At 38.4% G+C, this 19,703-nt stretch overlaps 1 protein-coding gene across 1 annotated transcript in view; it reads left to right on the top strand.

Annotated features, from left to right (window-relative positions):
- Nucleotides 1–19,703, top strand: part of ATP13A4 (ATPase 13A4) — a 112,259-nt gene that overhangs the window by 18,286 nt on the left and 74,270 nt on the right. The window contains exon 2 of the mRNA XM_039850710.1: nt 14,639–14,812. Coding sequence (XP_039706644.1) covers nt 14,639–14,812 — 174 coding nt within the window. The remainder of the gene's footprint in view (nt 1–14,638; nt 14,813–19,703) is intronic.

Raw genomic sequence — 19,703 nt, 5'->3', positions numbered from 1 at the left:
CTTCCTTCCTTCTTTCCTTCCTTCCTTCCTCCCTTCTTTCCTCATTTATTGAGCATTTATTATGTGTGACTCCTTGTGCTTGTATTCTTAAGTATACAAAGAAAAGTTCTATTGCTCAATATCTGGTGGAGAATAGGGTTCATTTGGCTGATGCTATGTCAGCAGTGTATGCAAGGTGTTGTGAAAACACAGGAAGCTACAGTCAATTTCTGGATGACTTTAGTGAAAAAGTACAAATTGAAAAGAACTGAGATGGATAAATAGGGGATTGCTAAAATCTAGATAAGACGAAAGACATTATAAGTCAAGGAGACACAATGTACAAAGGTACTGAAATGTAAAGGAACAAAGTACATTCCATTTAGAGAACTGAATGTAGCTTGGCAAGGCTGGTGTGCAGGGTGTTTGTGTGCGTGTGGTGGAGTGCGACGGGGAGAACAGAGAGTTGAGGCTTAAAAAATAGTGTGAGGAAGATTAGTAAGAACTTTGCTTTTCATTCTACAGGGATTTAGGGGTTTTAAGTACGTGATCAACCATTCTGGTTTGCCTTGACTTTCTGGGCATTAGTACTGACGGCCCACATCCTGGGAAATTCCTTAGTCCTAGACAAACTGGGAGGGTTGGTAGCTCTAGAAAGGAATTGAAATTGGATGCCATTCTATGAAAGTAACTCCGTAGCAGTATGAACAACAGTCCAGACAAAGATAGAAATAGAAACAGCAACTCTTGAAGTGAGTCCAGAGAGAATACAGTTTGAACCAGGAAGGCAGTAAGTAGTACAGGAATGTAGCAGAGGAGACCAAATTGAGGAATGTTAAGAAAACACAGTCAATAGACTTTAGACTAATTAAATGTTTAGAAGGAAGGAAGAGGAGGATATTAAAGGGAATTTTTAGATTTTTGAGTCATATAACTGGATGTATAGAGGTTGTGGTGATTCGGAGAGAAAAGAGAGTGTGGGTAAATGAGTTTGGTTTTAAAACTGACATTAATTCTCATTGAAGAGACTTCACAGAGAAGATATTAAGATATTAATTGAATAATGCTTTTAGAAATTAGTAGGATAGGTTTTGGTTTGTTTGTTTGTTTGTTTTGTTTTGTTTGTTTTCCGGGAAAGGAAACAATGAGGTTGAGGCAGGCATTTGCAAAACAAAGACAAATTTAAAAAACTCTGCTTGAATAAGTACTGGTGGGTAAGGTAGAGCATTTTTAGGAATGCTGAGTAGTTATAGCACGTATTCATTTTAGGTGCAACATTGCTAGATATGACTCTGATTAGACTGAAGGAAATAAGAGAAAGGTATTATTTTCCTATAAATATAAGATAAGGCAAGGCTACCCAATTGGGGCACCATGGATGGCACTGGGATGCTGCCGATGGATTATAGGGATCTTTAGAGGAGTGTTGAGCTATTGATTCCTTTTGAATTTAAACCTGATCAGCATTGTGCAAATATTGCTATAATATGGGTATCATATGAAAACCATTTGGAAGCACTGTGCTAAGAAAAACCCTTTAACTGGTTTGGAGTCAAACTTAAATTGACATGAAATTACATTTTCATTTTTATTAGAATGAAAAATAAAACAAAAATTAAGTTTTTTTTTTGTTTATAGCTTTATTTTTTCCAGCTTTACTGAGATATAATTGACATATAACATTGTGTAAGTTTAAGGTATACATGTAATAACCTGATATACAAATATATAGAGAAATGATTAAGTTCTTTATAAATAAAAATTAAATTTTTTAAAAAAATTTCTTTGTGGGATATTATTATTTAAAAAAAACATGAAAATAAAAGTAGCTGGAGATTAGGTTGTTTGTTGTTTTTGTATAACTTCTGAAATCAGCGGGGGTGTAGCTATCAGCATATGGACTCTCGCAGAATGACTGACCCTTCAGTAAGTCATTATCATGAAATAGGGAAAGAACCAGCAAAAGTACAATGATATTAAAAGAACCAGCAAAAGTACAATAAAAATCATATGAGTGTGTGACATTTCTTCTTTCTTTTATTGTGAAAAATATTATTGTATATATTGATTTATACATTATAGCTACATAAAAGTGCACAAAGTATTTCTGTACATCTTAATGGATAATTATAGGATGGACATTCATTAACCATCATCTTAACCATCTAGGTTAAGAAAGAGAATAATACCAAGCTAGTTTAAAAACATAGTGAATATTAGTGAGTCCATTGGTGAAATTTGAATACAGTTGGGTATTAGTTGAGATAAAAACTCATTGACTTGGAAAAATGAAGCTATTAAATAAAAAAACACATTGTAAAATAGCATTTACCGATTGGTTTCCTTTTAGTAAAAGAAAAAACATATATGCAATAAATTGTTAATTGTGGCAGTCTCTGGGTTGTGGGAATATAAAGTTTTTATTTGTATTTTATTTTATTTTTTTTGTTTTAAAATGTACATGTATTACTTCTGTAATAACAAATTATAAAAAACTCGGAGATGATGTGATCACTATCTGGCCTAGCATTTAATGTCCTGAATTACCCTGTATCAGTTGAGTATGGCATTCCAGATATTTGAAAAAGGTAGAAATTCTGGTCTTCCTTATAGCCCAAAACAATTTTCCATTCTTAACAAGTCACCATTTCCCTATTACCAATTCTAATTTAACCATCTTCCACTTTTGTACATTTGCTTGAAATTCTCCAGCAGATTAGGGGACTCCTGTCAATGAAAATCAGAATCATGAATGATAGCTTAATGATGTCATCTTACAGATTATGAGAAACCTTCTCCAAGGCTGTGCTCAAGACTGAATATCAGTTATGGAAATGAATCAAGTAGTCTTGTCACACTGGGGGATTCTGATGCTCAGTTGACGAACTGATGAACGGTGGCCAGAGAGTCACACAATGACAAGCTAGCGACCATTCTTGGGGCCAACCATGGGGATTTCTGCATGAGGCATTCTCCGTTTTCCAGAGGGGGCTGTATATGGTAGTTTTCAAGCAGGTGGTGTGCACATTATGCTGACACCAGTTTACAGAAGTGGTGCAATAAAAACCACCCTTTATTTTTCCTTAAAAGAATACTCAAGCTTGAGTAAAGGCCATGTAGACATGGCTTATGAAGTGGAGGCAGACATCTCCATGGGAGGGATTTATGACCCTAGATATGCACCCATGAGGGGACTGCAGGCTGGCACATAGTTGATATTCAGGAGGTTTCTATTGTTACAAGAACTATAGGTATCATAATTTAGGAGGACTCAAGAGATCACATAATTTAAACTTCTCTGTTACACATGGAGAAACTGAGGCCCAGAAAGGCAAAAGAGACTGTTTAATAAGATCAGAGTTTACACTAGAAACCAGGCTTTCCCATCTCCAAGCCAATGCTTTCCCCTCATCCGCCTCCATACCCATGTTTGCAAACCTGTGGGCCATGACACTTCTGGTAAATCTTAGGGTTATTGCTATGGGTTCAAGGATTTATATGCCCATCAAGCATTGATATAGCTTCCATAAGCAGTAGAGGTCCATCATTGGAGAATACGTGGCATTATTTTTGAAATGTCATATAAATGTGCAAAAAACATACACAAACAATTTAATAATGAATCAAAGCCGATATGATCATTGCCTAAGTCAGAAGATAAAACACTGTTAACATTCCAGAGGTTCTCCTGAGCTCTACTTACCTATAACCCATTGCCGTTGTCCTCTACCACCTCAGAGGTAACCTCACACCTGACTTTTGTTATTATTTTGCCTTTAAAAGATATTTTTTCCTAAATTCGTGTGTATCCCATAATATTTTTGAAGTTTATATAATTGAAGTACACTGATTATATTCTTTCATGTTTTACTTTTTTGCTTATTATGTTTTGTGAGATGTATGCATATTATTGCATAAAATTATAATTTATTCATTTTCATTATTTTAGAATATATCAATATAAGACTACTTTTTAAAAAATTTTTTTTATTTTTTATGGTGGCATTTGTTGAGGAAATCCAATAAGTTTCAGCTGTACGCTTTAACAATAAGGTATATATATTTACATTGTGTGTTCACCTCCCACAGTTAGATTTCTTTCTGTCATCACATATTTGACTCCCTTTACCCCGTCTGCCTCCCTTCTCCCCACCTATACCCTCTGGTAACCACTAGTCTATTGTACATGTCCATGAGTCTCTGTTTGTTTGTCCTGTTCATTTGTTGCTTTTAGGTTTATATCCCACATGTAAGTGATATCATGTGATTTTCAACTTTTTCTGTCTGGTTTATTTCACTTAGCATGATTATCTCGAGGTCCAGCCATGTTGTCTCAAATGGCAGTATTTCATCTCTTCTTATGGCTGAGTAATATTCCATCGTATATATGTACCACAGCTTCTATAGCCAATCATCTATTGTAGTATATTTTGGTTGCTTCCATGTCCTGGCCACCGTGAATAATGCTGCTATGAACATCGGTGTGCAAATATCTTTTCAGATATTAGTTTTCAAGTCTTTGAGGTAAATACCCAGTAGAAGGATTGCTGGATCATATGGTAGATTAATTCTTAGTTCTTTGAGGAACCACCATACTGTTTACTTTTAAAAAGTCATTTTAATTGTTGATGGACTTTTAGATTGTTTCTGGCTTTGGATTTTTCTTGTTTGCATTTCCTGGTACATATGTAGAGAAGATACAAGTAAAATCCTGGATCACACAGTATTGCATATCTTTAGCCTTATTATATAATGCTTTCCAAAGTGGTTTTAACAATTTATCTTTCACCAACGATATTAAGAAAGGGCTCCTCATTCTAAAAAAGCAGGGTAACCATTGTTTTAAAGCATGCTTTTCATCTACTTCCATTATATAGAAAAGATTTCAGGCCATCGCAACAAGAGAGATTGGTAAGATAATGATTTTCTAATAATTTTATATACACAGGCCTTTGTTTAGGCATAAACTTGTAATGGAAGATCAATCTATTTCTATTGATTTTCTGTTGTTTAACAGATAAAAATAGAGTTGTCATGGTAGAAAGGGAAGTGTTTGTGTGTGGGCATGTATGTGGTGAGTGGGAAGGAGCTCTAGCCCAATGTCTGGCACATGGTGTAATTATTAATAAGGCTATCTGAAAATGGAACAGGCTTCCCCAGGAAGTAGAGTTTGCTTCATCAGAGGTTTGAGAGTTTCATGTTGTGAAAGAAATAAAGGACCAGATCATCTTTGATCCTTCCCTCCCACAGAGTTCATGATAGCATCCTTCTCCCTCTTTCATTTTTTAAAATCCTATGATAAGTGACAAATCCTATGGTAAGGGGATAAAGACAAATAATACTTGGGGATACAATTTATTGTCAAAATAAATTCCCCATTGATCAAAGAGTGGAAGTATGACTTTGAAATGAGGTCATTGCTTTTCCTATGCTTTCTCTCTATGTGTTCTTGTTTGAGAATTCTTTTACGATCTCAACTTTCTTCTCTGCAAAATGATGTTTGACTGTTTGTATGTTTGTTGTTTCATCAGAAGCTAACAGTCTATGCTTGTCATTATTAGCTTCTCTGTTTACCAGTCTAATAATATTCTGATCTACTTCCTTAGATTGGAATCCCTATGATGTAATCTGAGCCATTTGTTCACTCGAAAAATATTCGTGAGCCTACTATGTGCCAGAATCCAGCAAGGAACAAGACAGATGAAAGCTCTGCTTTTGTGAAAATTAGGTTCTGGTAACAGATCATACAAAACAAACAAGAATAGTATTAGATAGATATAACGGTTTATAGAGAATTAAAATAACATGACATGCTAGAGAGTGACTGGGTAGCTACTTTAGACTGTGTAATCAGGGAAGCTGAGGTCTGAAGGAGGGGCCAGACATATCAAGGCATCACTGAGGGCTTACCAATCACCTTTTAGTCTAATTTCCTTCATAATAAGAACAGTTTATATTAGAGTAACACTTTCACCACTGTTATTCCATTTCATTGTCATAACAGTTTTGTGAAGTAGGTATTTGTATTATTTTTTAAGTGGGATAATGTTTTCCAGATAAGAAAATTCATAAGTGACAGAACCAGGTCTTGAACCAAAGTGTTTCATCTTAAACATGGCCTTTTGTCTTTCTGCGCCCTATCTTGGGTCTTTATCCTGTGCAGTGAGTAAGGTCCCAGACAGGATAGTAGTTCCAAATACTGCCCTGTCTGTTCTTTGACTGTGTTACACAACTCAGACATCACTAGCAAAAGAGGTTTTAATTTCAGCATTACATGAGAACCTAGAAAGTGCCTCTTGCCCAAGATTGCCTGATCAGAAAGTTAAACATTGCTTGTAGAAACCTCCATCTGGTTGCTGGGTGGAGTCCCTCTTGCCTATTTCCTCTTGCTCTGAAGTTTGCAGCTTGTGAAAACGTGTTTAAAGGGAATCTAAGAATTTGTCTGAGCAGTAAATCCATTTGTTCAAAAGTGAGTAATCAGCAAAAGTTCAAGTACGGTCCCCTGTGACATCTACCAAATGAGGATATCGGAGAGCTAAGGAGGAAGTGTCTGCATGAAAGGCAGCCTTCTTGGGCACAAAGAGATAAGTGAGAAGGACCCAGCTCTGTTACATACCAGCTGCATAGCTCTGGGTACATCTTTTAAACCCCCTTGAACCTCATCTTCCTTATTCCTCACCAACAGCTAATAGTACTTTCCTTATAGGTTGTGAGAATTAAAGCAGAATATGGAAAAATACATATTTAGGGTGACTGGGACATAATAAGAAGTTATTCACATGTACTTTGTGTTGTCATGTGGACAATTATCCACAGGACATAGTGTTGCTAGCCTCCCGCCATGGAGAGATGAGAGAGGTCGCTTTTCTGCCAGACGACCCATGTGACAATGAGGAGTTTTCACAGCTCAGGCTGGCAGCTTCCTGGGCTGAGAAAACAAAACCCTGGTTAGTCAAAGGACACTAAAGTCCCAGACAAGTCTGTAGTCTTGCTTCCGTAATCAGACTGCTGCCTAGTCAGAATAGCTTGAGTCAGCGGCCTCTGCCCCTGATTTCACATGAGGACGCCAGCTTTTGGGAAGCCAGGTGGATCCACCGGCTGATAGTGGAGATGGAAAGATGGAGGTACAATTTTTAAGGGTTCAGCAAAGTCTCTTTTGACTAATGCCTAGTTGGAGTAGAGTACATATTCTAATATCCCAAAGTGCCACCAAAGGTTCATTATTTGGCCATACATGATTGGGTTAATTGTAAAACCACAGCACACTGACATGTAATACCTTAAAGTGACATTTTGTCCTTAAATACGTTCCATATTTTCAGACTCTGTGTCTTTGCTCAAGGCTAATTCTTCCACTTGGAGCACCACCTCTCCTACCCACATTTGCAACTATTGAAATTTTGACAATTCTTTCCAAGTTCACCTGAAGTAATAGTTCTCCTAAAAAGCTTTTCCTTATCATCTCAGTAGGATATCTTCATCATTTGAAATTAACAACATCCCTCCGTACCCTCAGTACTTTTCATATGACACAATGTTTTCTGCTCTGAATTATAGTTATTTTAAAATTCATCATCTCTCCTGTCAGACCCTTGAGGCTGAGAAATTTATCTCTAGTAGACCTACTTTACCCATGGCCTCAGACACTGTAGCAATTTGCATTGAACTGAAGCATTGACATCTTGAAGACTTCATGCTGGGGATGCAGCACCTAAACATTTTCATTATGAGTTCCTTAGTTTGGGGACTGGATACCTGACACAGGTATCATTTCACTGTTTCCCATAGCAACCATGTGAGGTAATACTATGGCAAGAGAACCAAGACTCAATGGTGAGAGAGGCGGGATTCTAAAGCTAGGAATGAAGAGAAGTGAAATGCCAATGCTAGGAATGAAATTGAGCTAAATGACATTCTAATTGTCTGTCATGGGACAGAGAATGATGGCCAGGCCACTTGACTCCTAAGGATCCCTCCAAGGCTCACCACTCAACAGATGTCAACATTTTTAATGAAAGATGGGACACAGCTGTTAAGTAGTCATCCTTGAAGAACATTTCTTTTTCTTTTAATAATTTTGCTTTTGAAGTACTTTGGAAGACTGGGAAATTAGATTACCCTAAGGCAATTGTGAACACAACTTTCAATACAGCACAGGAGCCTGGGCGGCAGATATCCAAATTAGTTTGTCCCTTCTAGCCCAGACCTTGATTTGTCTCTGTTGAAAGTAAGAAGTTTGTGAAACTCAGTCTTATCTCTAGCAAGTTTTGAACTTCTGGAGACAGACTATAAGGAGGAAGGAAAAACATCTGTTCAAGAAACCTAGCCTTAGAGGTTAATGAGTATGATTCAAATGATAAGACTAGTTAACATTTTCTAATTACCAAAGGCACAGAGCTGTATCTGGGGATTGCTTCCGTTTCCTTACTTGTCACCCCACCGTAGACTGATTTAATTTTTAGAGTGTTCGAGAACAGGACATAGTTAAACTTATTGAGCTAGGAACAAGGAGAGTAAGGGTTTATTAATTTCTATTCCTTCTCTCCCTCTGTCCTTTCTTCCTTCTTTCTTCCTTCTTTCCCTTAGTACAGTCATTCATTTATTTATTCATTCATTTAGTAAATATTTGCTGAGTGCCAACTACATGCAAATAATGTACTAGACGCTGGGTAAACAGTATTGGAGGAAACAAACTTGAGCGGATCCTAAACTGACAAAACTTAAAGTCTTGTTGTTGGCGGGGGGCGGGGGTGGCAGAAAGGAGTAACAGTTAGAAAAGCAAGAAAAATACTAATTGTAAATTGTGAAAATACTAAAACTGTATTTGCAAAGGGTGAGATCAGGGGCTTATAATTAAAATATAGGAGATTAGCTGAAACCTCTCTGAGAAGGGAACAGTTAAAGGAGACTTGAAAGGATGTGATGGGAAGACCCTGAGGCAGGATAGGGCTCCCTGAGTTTAAGCAAATGTCCTCATGGCTGGGGCAGAATGAGATATAGTGGCTCAGGTCAGGGAAAGAAGTGGGTGCGGACAATGTGGGGAATTTGCTTTGTTTCTTAGCAACTCAGTTTCCTCATCTGCAAAATGAGTTGCTGTGACTACTGTTGACTTTAGTGGTCATTTGGCATTAAATGTGAATCCTTTTAAGCCTTAGATTTCCATATCCAAACTTTCTAGTTCTCTGGGTGCTGAGGATGACATCCTAGGCACTAGGACCAAGAGACCTGCTTAATTTAGGTGGGGGAAATTCAAATGCCTACAGCAAGTTTATCAACCTGGGCACTATTTTGGGCTAGAAATTTTTTGTTGTGGAGTTTGGGGGCAACTGTTCTCTGCACCGCAGGATGCTTAGCAGCATTCCTGGCCTCTACCTGTCAGTGAATGGCATCTTTCACGCAGTCGAGGGTGAACAAAAATGTCTCCATTTTTGCAAATATCCCCTGAGGGGCAAAATCACCCTTGGCTGAGAACCAGTGGCCTACAGGATGAGGCCGTAACTCCAAGGAGCGGGTCTGATCTAAGATAAGAAATGGAATCTGACATATGGCCTCAGTGTAGGGGAAAAAAGAGAGCACGGCAGAGGCCCTGGGACATGAGAGAGCACCTGATCTTTCAAAGAGGAGCATCTCTTACTCGCTTTGGTTGATTCTTCCTTTCTTTTCCCCTTAGACTTCAGTGCTTACAATTAGACTGTTCAAAATTCTTGGTTCATGACACACTGTTATTATTTGCCTATGCCATGTTGCATTAATTTCGTTAGTTATTTAATTAGATCTTTATAATAATATGATGACTCTATCTCCCCAAACAAAAATTAGAACCTTGACAAAATTTACATTTGATAGTGAAGCCCCTCATTTCCCTGCCTTCCTCCAAGAGAGGTAACCATTGCCCCGAGTTATATGTCCGTCATTCCCTTGCTCTCCTTGCTATAGAGATTTCTCTGACCGAAGTGTAACCTAAAATATGTATTTTAAATTTTAGTTGTTTTTAACCTTATGAAAAAGCATGTTTTGGGCCAGAGAGCCATTTATTCTCTTTATGACAATTTTGCATTTCTCTACCGGCTTTATTAAATATTTGAAAGTTTAAACGATTCATATTTTAAAAGTTCTAAAGATGTGATCCTTCACACTGACTTTTTTCACTTACTATTTATTATATTACTAAGAGTCATCCATATTATTGGGTGTTGCTGGAGCTGATTTGTTTGCAGTGCTGTTTAAGATCTTCCTGCGTGAACGTACCTCATCCTCCTGTCACTGGATGCTGTTGGGTTAGTTCCTGGGTAATTTTGTACATGTCTCTTACTGGTTTCCAGTTCATTCTTACAGTGAAAGAAAGTGGGTACAGTGTTGTCATAATTTCTGATTTATTCTAAAGAAAAGGTAGCAATCAGAATTTTCATATGAAAATAGCTAGAGGGCCAATTTAAAGTTTTAAGAAATACATCTGAGGCCATCAAGAAACCAATGCAGGCCATTATTTTTGAGCCTCCAATCTAAGATTTCTGGGTTAGGTCATGCATGTTGAAAATTTCTCACCCAGTTCTAGAAGTCAAATTAACTTACAGAATTCTTAGGAAATCATCTTTTAGCAGAAAAGAGTAGAAAACAAGAAACTACTAAGGCAGAAATTTGATTAGGGCTTGGGATTGGGCTAAACAGTGAGGTAAATTGTATTCCTTCGGCATAATTTGTTGTAGTGTATGGAAATTATAGTAAAACATTTTCTTCATATACAAAATAAGGGAAAATAGATTATCTTTTAAAAAAATGAATTATTTAAACTTTCAAATATTTAATGAATCCAGTAGAGAAATGCAAAATTGTCACGAAGAGAATAAATGGCTCTCAGATCAACAGGATTTGACTGTAATTTGATTGAATATATTACCATGTTTAAAGAAAGCATGTCAGTCAGGGTAGAAGATGGTCAGAGAAGGTTCCAGAGCCAATTTGCAGCACTATGGTTGCATATTGGCTCCATGGCAGGACAGTCACAACTGTGAAGATGGTACCATTGGGGAGAGAATAAATTCTTAATGCCTACTCTTAATATTTATTTGGATGGTGTGACAGTCACACACATCTCACTCTCTCATTATAACCTGGTCTGTGAGACCTGGTTAACTTGTGTTTTCTTTGCTGGCTTTGGGATGAAAAGGTTGATAGCCTCTCTCAGGACCTGATGAGTCCCAGGTGATGACATCACCTTAGGAAGCTTCTTGCAGTAGGCCATTGTCCTGCTCTTGTTATCACCCTCTTACCCTTACCTGCATGAGCCCCTATCTTCATATTTCTACATGCACTAAGTGCTTATCTAGTGTCATATCCTAAGTTAAAGAGTGTAAACTCTGAAAGATCAGTGTTGATTCACCTTAGGAACTCACTAAGGCAGGGTCTTAGCTAGGCTCTGGAAACCCCCTGAATCTCTATGGAGAAGTTTATGTGTATGTGTCTCTGTATTTTTCTGGGGAGAGAGTTTATAGATTCTTAAGGGATTTTTGGCTTTAGCAACAAAGTTTAAACAATTGTTTTGGGGAGCATAATTTGACTTCTTGAGTATAGGGGTTCTGCAAGGGAGAAGGCTTCAATATCTAGAAGCCAAAGTTTAAGCCCTTAGTGATGCAAAAAATCTAGATGCCCAGGGACAGAAGGAAGACTGGTAAGAGGGAGATAAAGGGACAGTGGGCTATTTCAGAACACATGTAGACTACCATGAGTGTAATATTCATTTGATATTTTCTCAATATTCTTTTTCTTTTTTTGACTGATTGATTCCTTTTTAGGAGAAATAAGGATGGATAGAGTGCAGAGTAGCTGGGATAGTACTTCAAGCCTATTTGAGGACATGGAAGGCACTCCATAAAGTATAAGTAAATTGGTATGGGGTGATAAACAGTATATGCTAACTTTTATAATTTTAAACCCAGTATCTATTAATGTCCTTGCAATGCAATTCATTTCAAGTTTAGTATAATTCAACTCACTTCAACAAGCAATAATTGAACATTTCTTTTCCACATTATTCCAGCATTTTTACTGAAAACTTGGCAATGGATTATGGGTCATGGACTAGTAACTGGTGTCATGGTGTCCACAGGAATGAGAGCAGGCAAACTTTTAGATACCACTCTGTTATAACTAGGGCAGTAGACATCTGGCAGGCCCAGGATGGTTCTGGTCTACCCCTGTCGTTCCAGTGTCACTAATAGCATCCCATTCAGATGACAACTTATATAGTCAGCCCTCTACATAACCCTTTTATTGCTCTAACCTTGTTTAATCTTATCTGTTTATGTGTTTCTCTTCCCACTAATGAGCTTCTTGAGACTAGAAATGTGGTCTCATTCACCTCTGTGTCTAACACATGCCTGTTGTTTGATGGCCACTTAAAAAAAACATTTGTTAAATTGAACCAAAATTCAAGACGGAACAAAGAGCCTTAGAGTAGAAGTGGCCAGCTCACATTATCTTTCATGCGCTGCAAAGGTCTAGACTGGAAGCCCGGTTTTGAGTTACTGGTGAGCTTTTGCCTTGGGGAACTTATTTAATCTTTTTCAACTAAATGGGAAAGTGTGTGTAAAGTGATTGGTGAAGAGCTTTTTTAAGTGCGCAATAACTGCTAGCTGTTCTCATTGTTACCAAACAGTTGCTAATAATAACTATTACACCAACATCTCTATCTTTCTTGATAAAGACTACATTACCAGAAAAACTTCAGTTTTCTTAGCTGGAAAGTGAAGACAATAAGTTCTACCAAATTTGTTTTGATAATAAACATGAAGACATTTTGGAAACTACAGAGGGCTTTCATTGTATAGCTTGTAAAAGAACATATGGTGACAGGGAGGTTTGTGCTAAAGAACTGGCATAACTCAGGCAGATCGCATGAGGCACAATGGCAAGAAAAGGAAGTTTTTAAATATAACATGTCGTAAAAGGTGATAAAAGGCGTTAGTTGTATGGGAGAAGTTGATCTATTCCAAAGTGTTGGAACATAAAAAAACACATGGTAAAAGATGGTGGGATGGACTCAAGACAGGTATGAAATTTAGGATTGGGACCCTGCTCAATGTGGGATCAATAAAGCATTGCAACAGAGCCATTCCAGGCTTGACATCTGTAGAGTAATGGCTTGGGCTTGGGACAGAAGAGTTTTCATGTCAAATTAGACATTCTACTTTGCAACTTTAGTCAAAAGCTTGTGTTTCTGAGTTAATGTGAACTTTTTATCACAGGCATGCCAATATCTATGGAAGCCATTCAGCACCTGCATGTGTTGTTAATGAAAGGAGGAGCCTGATAATTACACTTGAGAGCCGCTTTCATCCAAGGATCACAGAACCTTTTCTGATAATGTAATCTTATCAAGAAAGATAGAGATGTTGGTGGATTTAAAGTTGCATGTCCCTGCTCCTTATTATCTTAACAGGCAATTCTAATAAGAGCAGAACTATTGACACTAGGAATTCTGAGATTTAAACTCCAATAAACAAGGCGATAGAATTTCAGGTCTATGTTTGGGGAAATGGTAAAATATTAGTGATAGCAGCAGCAGCAGTAGCAGCAGTAAATGCTTACATCGCATTTACCTATTATTAGCTAATTTAGACTTTACAGCAACCCTGTGAGGTGGGTACTATCATCACCCTCATTTTGTGGATGACAAACTGAGGAATAAAGAGGTTAAATAATTTGCTCAAGGTCAAATTTGCTCACCCAGTGAGTGGCATAGCTAAGTTTTGAACCCAAAGTGTCTTAGTCCAGTGAATGGGCTTTTAACCAGAACTCTCTACGTCTTCTCAGTTTGAGCCATTATAACCAGTGTAAAGTATACCTATGGCTTTGTAGGATATAGCTGTGGAATTAAGGCACATAGCAGGAACTCAATAGGCATGCATCGAAGTAAACCAAATAGTCTCTATGATTTTTTTTTCTCCTGCTGTAAAATTATTTCTGTAACTGAACAAGAAGGAGGAGGAGAATGCATAATTCTACTTCAAACTCCTAAAGACAAGTTGGCAGTTAGTCGTTCATCCTCTTGTGGCCAAACACTTTCACTAAATCTTGACTCCAAACTCAAGGCCAGGCTCTAGTCCTTCCTGTCCATGAGGCTGCTGGTCCTAGTTAAGGGAATCATTGGTTGCTACCATCACCTAGTCCCATCACATGTCTTATGATCATGTCTATGAAAGCTGTGAATCAAGCTCGAGACTTGGAGGCTGACAGACCTGAGTTTAAATTTCGAAGGCCAAACTTCCTAGCTATGTGGCCTTGGATAAGTCATTCCATTCAGTCTTTCTGAGCTCAGTTTCATTATTTATGAAGTGGGGGTAATATCTTATTCAGGGGATGACTGTGAGAGTTAAGCGAGATAACACATCATCCAGCACAGTGCTTGGCACAGGGTAGCTGATGCTCAAATTGCAGCAACTAAATTTCCTAGTTAGATTGTGACTTTTCGGAGGCCTGGGAGTATGTCTTACACTTTGTCAGGGATCCTTCTCCATTCTCTCAACCCCTCGGTTTGTCTTCCCTTCATCCTGTTCAACTTCTTTACTTTCTGCTCTGTTTTATCATCAAAATCCCAATTTGTTCATTTGTTGTTTATTATGCTTAACTGATATTTGGGGTCATTTTGGTTCTGTTTCAGGAGATATTTGGCTACCAGACTCACCGCTGCCGGAAAACCCTCTGCCTTGCTGGATCTATCCTCTCATTTGGGGTCCTCCCTTTGGTGTTTTACTGGAGACCTGCTTGGCACGTGTGGGCAAATTGTGTCCCGTGTTCCTTGCAAGAAGCGGATGTTGTGTTGCTGAGGACAACAGTAAGTGCGTTTTGATTTTGTACCTGGAGGCACTTTCTCCTGGACATCATGTTATGGGATGGCTGTGGGCGATGTGCACAAAGCAGGTGATGGAAGGAGGCTCTAGCCTCAGGTTCTGTCACAGCCTTGACTTTACGTATTTACTAAGAATTCAATCATTTGCATAGGTTAGGATTTGATTAAGAAGACCAATTTCACAGGGTATTCCTTTTAAATTTGTGAGCTTTGTGAATATTAGAACAGAGAATAACAATGTTAACAGTTGAAAATAATAGGTAGTGGGAAGAAAAGTCAGGCTACAGCTACAAAATCCACACCAATCCTTCCCCTTGCATCCTGACATATCTATGCCTATCCCAGGCCCACTCCACTGAAGCAACTCTGTCGGGAGGAAAAAGGCAAGGAGGAGATGGGGACCACTCCTCTGAAGAGGATGTTGTCTTCTCTTTTTCATTTGAGAGAGCCACAGTTATTGATGGGGCATGTTGCACCCTGCATATGTGCTAGGATAAGAAATGCAGCCATCTTATCCTAGGTCATTGCCTCTCTTTGCTAATGCAAGGTCCTGGCATAGGATGGCTTTCCCTGACTTTGCTCCCATAACACTTCTTCCTAGCACTCATTGCACTTAGGCCAAGGGATCCCCAAACCCTAGCTGCAGACCAGTACCGATCCATGGCCTGTTAGGAACCAGGCCGCACAGAAGGAGGTGAGCGACAGGTGAGCCAGCAAAGCTTCATCTGTATTTGCAGCCGCTCCCCAGCACTAGCATCACCACTTCAGCTCCACCTCAGATCATTAGTCATTAGAGTGTCATAGGAGCATCGGTCCCTAGTGCCAAAAAGGTTGGGGACCACTGACTTAGACAATGTGCTTTCTGCCTGCCAGATTGTCAGTTCTACAGGGAAGGGACCATTTCTAACTCAGTTGCTATATCCTTGGTTCCTGCGCATGGTAGGGATTCTATAAACAAGTGCTGGCTAAAGGCTGAAGTAGACACTCCTATTGATGGGTGTCAAAAGACAGTCTCATAGACTGTCTTTTTAATGCCTGATTTTTACTGAGTGTTTCTAACAATGCATCAGCCCAAATGACCCAGAATGACAACCAGATTTTTGATAAATCAATCTCTACTGGGCTGTTAGCTTCTTTTTATGTATAGCGATCTCTCTATTAAACATTTTATTTAATGTGGCAAGGAGGAGAGATAGCAACTAGTCTTATAACTGGCACCCCACAAAAATTTCACATTTCAGTTTAACAGAATCGGGAGCTAGACCTTAATGAAATTGCAAATTGGATGAAATTTGTCTTTGTTGTTTTAGTCCACTAGTGTCAGCCCCATCTCTTGTTTTAAGATCTTGGTTACTTCAAGAACCACCTGTTGTATGTCCTAGCTTAGTTGACATGTGAACCATGATGCAGGTGATAGCTGAGGCACCTCCTCTCAAGTTCAACTATATTTTAACTCAAGATTCTTTAAGAATAAACTTCAAGACTTCAAGAAATCAAGATTATTGTGGAGTAAGAGCAAGTTGTATTGATGATTTGGGCTGTGAGCCGAACTCCACGCTGCATCAAACCATACTTCATAAAGGCTCACAGGCAGTGCATGAGAGAAGAGTGCCTGGCACTTACCAAGGAGGACTTCACCAGAGAGCTAAGGAGGAAGTGTCTTCATGAGAGGCAGCTTTCCTGGGCAGAAAGAGTTAAGTGATAAGGACCCAGCTCTGTTGTCTACCAGCTGCATGACTCTGGGTACATTCTTTAAACCTCCTTGAAACTCACCTTCCTTATTTCTCACCTACAGCTGATATTACTTTCCTTACAGGGTTGTGAGGATTAAAGTAGAATATGTAAAAGTTTCTACTTAGAGAGACATACTTCATCCACACACTTAGGTGTGTGAGGGACCTAACCAGGGCTAAGTCCCAAGTCCTAGCACTGTTCCCATGCAACTGTACTTAGACTAGTGGTTATCAAACTTCAACCATATCAGAATCAGCTGGAGGGCTTTATAACAGAGATTGCTAGGCCCCACCCCAGAATTTCTAATTCAGTATATATGAATTGGGACCCAAGAATTTGCATTTTTAACGAGTCCTCAGTTAATACTAATGCTTCTGGTAAGGGACATTGCTTTGAGAAAAACTGCTGTGTATAGTTATCACCTCCATTTATGAGCTCACTTGGTCTTTGAGAGAGGACTAAAGCCCTGGATATATGCATTATGGTTCAGCCATTATATATTTTTATAGTCTCAAGTGAATGACCCAGATTTAGCAAAGTGTTATAAGTGGTCTTTCCATACAAAGCCTGAGTGTCTTGCTGGATCAAGAGTAGAGAGAGGTTTGCTTCCTAGGGTTCAGAGTAGGGACATAAGAACATACGGGATCCTTTCATAGATCAATCTCTTCCATGTGAACTTAACGACCTATGAGATCCTTATTTTCCGGCATAACAGGAGGATTTGGGAAAGTACTTAAATTTATCCTGCAGGTACTTCCATTTCCCCAAACTAGTTCTCTAAGGCTAATGCTTTTGCTGCAGCAGAAACATCCTCAGAAACGGAAAAACTTTATGCATCACCAGACTCTCCAGATCTGAGAACATCTGGTTGGCTGAGCTATACTCTCTGAGGTTGTTGGCAAAGTCAAAGCACAGATAGGAATAATAGGAAATGAGCTGGAAATGGCAGGAGAATGGAGAAAAATGAAAGAAATAGAGAGGGAAGTAGGTTAGAGGGAAATGAAGAGGGAGAAAAGAGAAAGATCTAGTAAAAGTGAAGGAAATAAAAAGTGTTACCAACAGAGAGATGGTGTATTTTGGGATTTGGAGTCAAAAATTTTGACTTATAGTCCTAGCACCTTACGTTACACCTTAGGTTTGTAATCTAATCTTTCAGAACCTCAATTTTTCCACTTAAAAAATGGATCTAGTAAAAGTACTTGTTCTTTCCTCGGCTGGTCCAACGATGAAGTGAGGTTATGTATGTAAAAGCCATTTGCAAACCGTAAAGTGAATTATCAAAGATCATTTGTGTGTGTGTGTGTGTGCGCGTGCGTATGTATGGGTGAGTGTGTGTGTTATTGTTCAAGCAACTTAACAAGCTTGCTCTACCAAAGAGCTTGCTAGAGATAGACTAGGTGCACCCATGTGTAATGACCCTGCTCATTGGATGCTGCACCTTCCCCTTATTAGCCAGGAGGACTGGCAATCCCTTCCAGGACAGGAGACATGCGGTTTCCTGTGGCTGGGACCCCAGCACTCATTCATATTCAATCAGGTCACCCCTCCTGGGTACAGGTGGTCAGCTTTGCAACTGGACATATACTAGAAAGATTTAAAGAAAAAGCACTGTGTTCCACAGATATCTGCATTCCATCATCCTGCCTCTTTCTTTGCCTCTTTGAAAATCTATCACTCTCCTGTTTCACTGCCCTTCTCAGCTAGCTAGAGTGATTGAAACCAGTTTCAGTCTTGCCTTTTCTGTCTTGATTTCAACTTTAATTTTTAATTACTTTCTCTTGTGTGTCATTTTAAATGGATTTACTATGGCAGAGACTCTCCAAATAAATGAGGTTCTAAATTAGTCGTTATGTAATTAGACAAGAACTCAACTATTTCAAACACTCTTGCTATCTGAACCTTAGATAAAAATAAGCTTTAGGCACCAAGAGTTTAAAAGTCTGCTGATATATTATTTGCATTAAAATGACATCTTAAAATATTTTATTTGAATTATATTACAATAGCTGGGCTGTGAAGACTTCCCATTAAGGAGGACTGGATGACCCCTACTTGAAAATATGTTGTATATCTGTTTTTTATGTTATTAAAAATCAGTACTTCGTATTTATCATTAATCTCACAGTGGTAAGATTATAGATCATTAACACAGATACTGATTAGGCAGTAATTTCTTAACATTTTTTAAAAAGGCCATGATGTACTGACTGAAAGTCTTTAGCACCCAGTTTACTTTCAGTTTTCCTTCTGTCATTAAGCGCTTTTAGGAGCGAGATTTTTCCAAAAGGGAAGAGCAATTACATTTTATTTAATAATTTTCAAAGTGGAATTTTATCCATTATTCATCTACTTCTGAATTTTAACCAATGTCTATAGTGATGCCACATTTCTATGCAAATAACATGATTTATATTCATTGCCGTTTTGAATTCAGATGCTCCTGATGATTTCTAGTTTTCATCTTTATTGTAATTACAAACACATTCTTTCCTTCATTGCCATCGTATGTCACATGTTGTCAAAGACCTATGTTGTATAGAGGACGACTCTGTGATGATTGATTATGAGGCCTGATTCAGGGCATATCATTTCAATGATTTAAGGAGGAGCATTTTCTCTTCAGTTTCACCTAAAGATGCCAGTACTGGGGACTTTAGTTTGAAAACTCAGAAATTCTGCAAATCAGCCATGCAAATGGGCTCTAAAGTCCATGAGCCTACCATGATATTCACCAGCCATCAGTGTTTATGTTCATGTTTTCTGGATCTCGTAACTCCTCTCTACCTTCCTCCTCTGCAAACTGGTCAATCCAAGCCCAGGCTCCCCAGCAACACCATTTTTTCTTTGTTTTGTCTATGCTTTTACTTATAAAATTTCATCTGATATTCCCAGTCTCCTCTATTCATTTTATTATTATCGATTCATTATTATTTATTCATTCAATAAATATTTACTGAACTTCAATCATGTCCCAGACATTATTATAAATACTGAGACTATAGTTATGAACAAAACAGGCAGAAATCCTTGTCCTTACAGAATGACATTCTGGTGAAGAGTCAAATCAAAAACACACAGAAACGTACACATGCACACATATATCCATGCACACATGCACACACTCAAACACGCGTTCTCTATA

Source organism: Pteropus medius, unplaced genomic scaffold (assembly GCF_902729225.1).
Source record: "Pteropus medius unplaced genomic scaffold, Ma_sr-lr_union100, whole genome shotgun sequence".
In the NCBI taxonomy this organism is placed as follows: domain Eukaryota; kingdom Metazoa; phylum Chordata; class Mammalia; order Chiroptera; family Pteropodidae; genus Pteropus; species Pteropus medius.
The sequence above is the reverse complement of the archived record's forward strand: the minus strand, read 5'-3'. Positions and strand labels throughout refer to the sequence as shown.